Consider the following 6975-nt stretch of genomic DNA (forward strand, 5'->3'; position numbering starts at 1 on the left):
AAAGTTTCTTTGGGCATATTTCTAGAATGGCATGGTTGAATTTTAAGGAATTTGAATGTTCAACTTTTATTTTTATTTTTATTTATTTTTATTTTTTTAAAAATATATTTTATTGATTTTTTACAGAGAGGAAGGAAGAGAGAGATAGAGAGTTAGAAACATTGATGGGAGAGAAACATCGATCAGCCGCCTCCTGCACATCTCCCACTGGGGATGCGCCCGCAACCGAGGTACATGCCCTTGACCGGAATCCAACCTGGGACCCTTCAGTCCGCAGGCCGACGCTCTATCCACTGAGCCAAACCGGTTTCGGCTGAATGTTCAACTTTTAAATGAAATGCCAAATTGTTATCCAAAGTGGCTAATACTTCCACCAGCAATGTAATTCACATTCTCTCACGTTCTTGTTGCTTAATTTGTCAATACAGGTTTTCATCATTTTCCTATCTTGAAAATTTTTTTTTCTCATTTATTCTTTTTAAAATCCTCACCCGATAACATATATATTGATTTTTAGAGAGAATAAGGAAGGGAGAGAGAGAGGGAGGGAGAAAGGGAGGTTGCCTTCTGTATGCGCCCTGACCAGGTATTGAATCTGCAACCTCTTGGCATATGGGACACTCCACCAACTGAGCCACGCGCCAGGGCTCATATACTCTTTGTATTTGGTCAAACTTTTATGCTTCCCAGTCTTCGTGGGGTGGTCTTATATAGTAGGTGTTTTGTGGGAACCAGTGGTGCAGTCTCTTAGATCTCCTGATTTGGGTGCTCTAGGAATGCCCCTTGCTTGAGTCACTTGAGTTCTCCTGTTGTAACTGGGTCTTGAACGTTGTCGTCCCATTCGTGGATGGAATCTCCTCTCAGGCTGGCTTCACTTACTCTTTAAAGCTACTTTACATTCAACACGTCACATTAAAAAAAGTAAATCCAGTTTGAATTAGTTTGGAAAATGCAAAAAAATCAACATGTTAATTTAAAAATTCTGTCATTTTGCTCGGCCGGTATGGCTCAGAGGTTGAGGTTCGATTCCCGGTCAGGGCACATGCCTGGGTTACGGACTCCATCCCAAGTGGGGAAGCATACAGGAGGCAGCTGATCAATTATTCTCTCTCCCGCTTCCTCTCTTAAATCAATAAAAATATATTTTTAAAAAATTTTGTCATCTTGTCCTGGCCAGGTAGCTTAGTTGGTTGGAGCATCATCCCGATGTACCAAGGTTGTGTATTTGATCTCTGCTCAGGGCACATACAAGAATCAACCAATGATGCCCGGCTGGCGTGGCTCAGTGGTTGAGTGTTGACCTATGAACCAGAGGTCACAGTTTGATTCCCAGTCAGGGCACATGCCTGGGTTGCGGGCCTGATCCCCAGTGTGGGGTGTACAGCCAATCAATGATTCTCTCTTATCATTGATGTTTCTACCTCTCTCTCCCTCTCCCTTCCTTTCTGAAATCAATGAAAATATATTAAAAAAAAAAAAAAGAATCAACCAATGAATGCATTAGTGGAACAACAAAATTGATGCTTTTCTCTTTCTTCCTTTCTCTCTCTCAAAATCAATTTAAAAAAATTTTAAATAAAAATTCTGTAATCTTTGTAACACTAGTTCCTCCTCCACACCCTCCCCCCCTTTTAGGAAATGACATATTTCTCTTTTTATTCAGCTATTCATCACCTTCAGTAAAATTTTAAGTTGACAATATGATCACAATATTCCTTATCTGTAAGATTAAGATAAAAATTCTTTCTGCCTCAGAGAATGGCCAGGAAGGTTGAATTATGAGTAGCATGGCACATGTTACATGCTCTACAAAGGTTAAATATTATTGTTGTTATGATTATTCACATACATTTTGAACTGATTTTCATTGCTTATCCCAAGGCATTTGATACTATTCTAAAAATGAGATCATTTTGTCAATTCTTTTCTAATGTTCATAGAGTAGAAACCTACTGATTTGTACATCTTTAACTTGCAATCAACCACATCACTGACCACTTTTCAAGGTAAACTATCATGATGTTGTTGCAAACAGTGAGTGATAACTCTGCCTTTCTTTCCTAATATTTACACTTATATCTGTATTTGGTCTATAATTTCTTTGCAATTCCACTTCCTGGTTTAAATAGCTCTTCTAGCCCTATAGAATGAAATAGGAACATCTAGATATATTTTTATAGTGTATTATAAATAAAATAAAGGAGTTAACTAATTTGAAATTCCAATAAACTTTGCAAATGTTCTATACTGTGTGCTTTTGTAAGATAGATTTCTGAGTATCCTTTCAAGATCTGGGGATTGTTACTCTATCAAATGTTTACTGATTCCTGAGTTATTTACACTAACTTATATTTTCCTAATTGTAGAAAGTAGAAAAAGAACAGTGATACGCTTAAAAGCATACTGTTTATTATGTAAGCATTTAACACAAATTATAAATTATTTTTGTCTCAGAAAGCAAGCATGGGTATACCGAGTCCTTGCATGTCTGCAAATGCATTTGTCATCATAGTTAAATGTCAACCGGTCTAGTAAGGTCTATATTCACAACCCAAATCCCTTAGAACTGTGTTATTTTTCCATCATGAAATGAAGATGAATATCCATTCATCAAATATTTAGTAAGAAGCCACTGTGTGTGTGTGGCATTCTTCAAGGAACAGGAGATATAGTGTAAACAAAGGAGACAAAAGATCCCTGTCCTGGTGCAGCTGACATTCTAGCTATGAAGGAGAAGGGGTGGTCAACAAACACATAACTACAATATATAATGCATCAGATGCTGAGAAGTGCAAAGTAAAGCCGGGTAAGGGACAGGGAGAGCTATGTGAATAGTGAAGGAAGAGTGGTCTGGGTCTTGCCGCAGATCTTTGAAAATGGGCAGAGGTACCTCAGTCACTGACCCAAGTGCTAGGCTCTGCTCTATGGGTTTTCTTTTTCTATATCTTGGCCTTGTCATCTTCACTGCCCTGTTCTAGTACTCTGATGCATTCAAAATGATTTTATAATATTTTGTCTAAGTAGTACAAAAAATATATATTTTTAATCCTTATCTGAGGATATGTTTTCATTGATTTCAGAGAGAGGAGAAGGAGGTGGGCAGGGGGAGAGACAAAGGGGGGAAGAGAGAGAAACATCTATTAGCATGCACCCCCACAGGAGATTGCACCGGAAACCTTTTGGTGTATGTACAATGCTCTACTGAGCTACACAGCCAGGGCCTATATATATTATATTAATTGCACAGAGAGGAGAGGAAGAGAGAGGTAGAAACCTCAATTAACAAGAGAGTCACTGATCAGCTGCCTCCTTCATGCCCCACACTGGGGATGGAGCCCGTAACCCAGGCATGTGCCCTGACCAGAAATCAAACCACAACCTCCTGGTCGTCCCCTCAACCTCTGAGCCACATAGGCCAGGTCCAAAATATTTTCTTAAGTACAATTTGTTGCAGGTACTATAGTGGAGGCGTGGAGAGGGTTAAGTGTGTGGATTCAGACTCAGACTGATTTCAAATCCTAGTTATGCTGTTTACTAACTTTGTTGCCTTGGCTAATTTAATCTCTGTATGCATGGTTCTCTCATTTGTAAAAGTGAGGATAAATAAGAGTAACTTCATAGTATTGTCCTGAAGACTAAATATTTGATGTTAAGTGCTTAGACCAGTGCCTGGACAGTAAGTGTTAGCTGTATATTTCTTACCGTTTCATTATCAGAGCTTAAATACCACTATTCTGTCTTCTCAGTCTCTTACTTTCTTGTAGTTGATTACCTTCACTACAATCCCTTTCCCAGATCATTCAAAAATACCTTAAAAGTTAGGTTCAACATATACCAAGATTTCCCACGCTAAGAAATATACATAGTCTGGTTCTTAATAAACAAGAATTACCTTAATCTCATTTATCCAATTGAATTTGTTTGGTTAAAAAATAACAACACATAAAAAAGCCCACGTTAAAAAAAATTAAAGAGCACTGTATTTTCATACCATATTTAACCATGAATTTACACATAGAAGGAAATGGTGGTGACAAACTGTTATCTAATAATTATAGGTCAAAGGGAACTGTGCTAGCGCTTTACACATCATTTAATCCTCACAACTCACTATCCCACTTTACAGTTGAGGTTGCTGAGGTTCGAAGTGTTTCCCAAGAGTAGGTAACTACTTAAGGGTCAGAATTAAACCAACAGCTTCAAGTCCTAAAGTTTGATATTTTAGTCTCACAAATTTTACTTGGACTAATTAAAGATTTGAGAAAATAAAAACCAGACGACTAAGTCAACTTTTACCACTTAGTCTAACATTCCTAAATCTGCATGTACTTGCTTTCAAATTCAATCACCTGGTGTTTGCTATATGCAAGGCAATCTGAAAACTATAAAGATAAAAAGCATTCCTTGCTCTCAGAAAGCTTGCCGGAAGAACACAATGAACAAACAATCCAACTGTGTTACAGAACGGCAAAGCACTGAGTTGAAAATGAAGCACTTTAAATATTCTTAGTTTGCGTTTTTTAAAGACCCCCCCCCCGCCCCCCCACCAATGTTTGGAGATAGAGAACAAAGGGAGGGAAATGTTTTCCTAACGACCTGTCCATTGTATCAACCTTGCCGGAGTCCAACCATTCACTGTTGAAGGCTGCGAATTTTTACCTAATAAAACTTAGGTATCATACGAAATACTTATTACAGCAACGTTTCAACCACAAGTGAGGGCGAAACGGCCGGCTTTAGGGAGAAAGCAGAGCGACTAGGTAATTGGCCAGTGCCGAGAAGGAAAGGAGCACTCGTCTGCGGACAATAGAGAACAAAGACGACGATCCCTCCTCTATTTCACTACCGAAGCAAAAACAAACAGAAAGACCAAGCCTTTCAGGTGCGTGCATCGTGCAACTTCTTCCATTTCCGTCCATCTCGTTGGGGAACGTCGTGCAACCACCCTTTACCACCCTCCACCCCATTTTCACTGTGTTAGGGTTACTTTTCTCCTTGAATGATGGCGAACACACGTAGTAAAAATAAAGGTGTCCAATCTCCCGGCTCTGTCATTATCGTATATGCCGAAATCAGAAATCCGATTAGGAAAAACCTTAAGCGTCGATTCCCACAGGTTGCTCCTGCCTGGGAGAAACTTAAGCTCATTCCCGCGGAGTCCGGCCCGGACCCAGCGGCCCCGGCGCGCTGGACAGGGCACTCCGGCCTCTCCCCAGCCTGCCCTCCCATGGCCCCTTCCTGCTCCGGCAGTCTTCACCTCCTACACTCTCGGCTGAGGTGCCTACCGCTACCCACAGTCAAAAAAAAAAGCAAAAAAAAAAAAAAAAGCTCTCCCTTTGCGGGAAGGGGAGTTAAAGGTGCGTTTCTGGAAGAATCTGAACACTTGGGGCCCGGGGCAGCTGCGCGAGGTGGGCGGGGGAGGGTCGGCCAGGGGGCGGGGAGCGGAGCACGACCCGTCCACACCTTGGCGCTAGGAGATCCCGAGCCCCCTGCGGGCCTCCGCTGCAGCCCGGACGTTCTCCTCCGCACCCGCGGCGGGACGGGAACACGAAATCCAGGCTCCCCGACATGAGCGCGAGAGAAGGGGAGCCGACGGCCGCCTCGGTCTCCAGGGGGCGGGAAGCAAGGGGAACAAAGCCGCTGGCCACCCATGCGGCCGGGCGGCCCGGAAGGACCGGGGAGGCCCGCTTACCTGCCGTCAGCAGCTGCATGGCGTGAGTGAAGGACGGGTCGAGCGAGTCCTTCTCAGCCATGAGTTCGGGCAGGTACTTGTTCTCCGGCTCCATCTTGACCGAGGCAGTGGCTGAGGGGGGCAGCAGCGGGGTCGGCGCCGGACCGCCCACTGTCGCGTCGGGACCTGTGGCCGAGGGCGGCAGCAGCGGTGGCGGCTGCGTGGCGGGCGAGGCCCGGGCGGCCCCCCGGGACCCTCCTCCGCCTCCCCGGGACCGGTGAGGCAGCGGCGGCTGCCGGGACGGCGCCTGACGCACCGAGGGGTGGGCACCCGAGGGGTCCATGGAGCCGCTGCGGCCGGAGGACCGGCTCATGCGCGCGGCGGGGTCGTCCCGGCGCTGCATCGGGGAGGATGTGCGATCGAGAAAGCGAGAAAGCGGCGCGGCGGCGGCGGAGGCCTCGGAGGCGGTTGGCGGGGGTGGAAGAGCGGGAGCGACGCCGACCGAAGCCGACCCGAGCGACCCAGCGAAGGAGAGCACCGGAAATGAGGCGGCGCGCGTGCGCAGCCGGGCCCCGGCACCGCCCTTGGGTCTCTCGGTGGAGAACAAAGTCCCCAGCCGGCCTCGGCGCCTGCGCACCGGCCGCGGAACCCAGCGCCGTCGCCTTCCCGCTCCCCCGCTACCCTCCAAGCCCGCCCGGCCGGAGCCTCGTGCGCGTGCGCGGGCGGCCGCGGGCTTCTTCGTTCGTTTTCTTTTCCACGTGACTCAGCGCTAGCGGGACACGCGTCTCCGCCCCCAGCGCGCCGACGGGGCGGGGGCTGTGGAATGTCTTTGTCTGCGCGCGGGGCGCGGAGTGCGGGGCGGAAGACCTGTTACTCGCGGGGCCACCCCCCCACCCTCCCAACGGCCAAGCCGCCGACGGGGGCTGCGCTCAATGGCTGGGGCGAGGTCACTGGCGTGTGGAAATGAAAAGAGACAAGCGTGGGGAACGGCGGGTGGAGGGTGCGGGGGAGGGGTGGCGGGAAGAAGAGAGAATTGAGGTTGTTCAGGCGGGAAGACTGGACGGAGAGAGCCGGCCTGAACTGGGAGCGGGGCAGAGCGGGCACAGCGGAGGCTGGGGGGGGAAGGGAAGAAGGGGCAGCTAAGCGAGTCTGACGCCGGGAGGAGGGGTGGAGGTGGAGCATTGGGAGACATGAACTAAGAGATGCGCAACAGAGTGGGGCAGAGGCCAGGTCCTGAATCCATGACGGTTGCATCCTTAGGGTGACTCCTCCTGGTGGGAGTGCTAGGCCTCCTGCCTCTGTTG

At 47.2% G+C, this 6975-nt stretch overlaps 1 protein-coding gene across 2 annotated transcripts in view; it reads right to left on the reverse strand.

Annotated features, from left to right (window-relative positions):
- The window catches only part of KHDRBS1 (KH RNA binding domain containing, signal transduction associated 1), a 41786-nt gene extending 35361 nt beyond the window's left edge, over positions 1–6425 (reverse strand). For both annotated transcript variants that reach the window (XR_013995724.1, XM_081087085.1), the window contains exon 1: positions 5693–6425. Coding sequence is in view for 1 of the 2 variants with exons in the window: in XM_081087085.1 (XP_080943211.1) it covers positions 5693–6074 (382 nt within the window). In the remaining variant the exon portion in view is untranslated. The remainder of the gene's footprint in view (positions 1–5692) is intronic.
- Positions 6426–6975: the final 550 nt, after the last annotated feature.

This window comes from Myotis nattereri (assembly GCF_964212035.1).
Source record: "Myotis nattereri genome assembly, chromosome: 3".
NCBI lineage: Eukaryota > Metazoa > Chordata > Mammalia > Chiroptera > Vespertilionidae > Myotis > Myotis nattereri.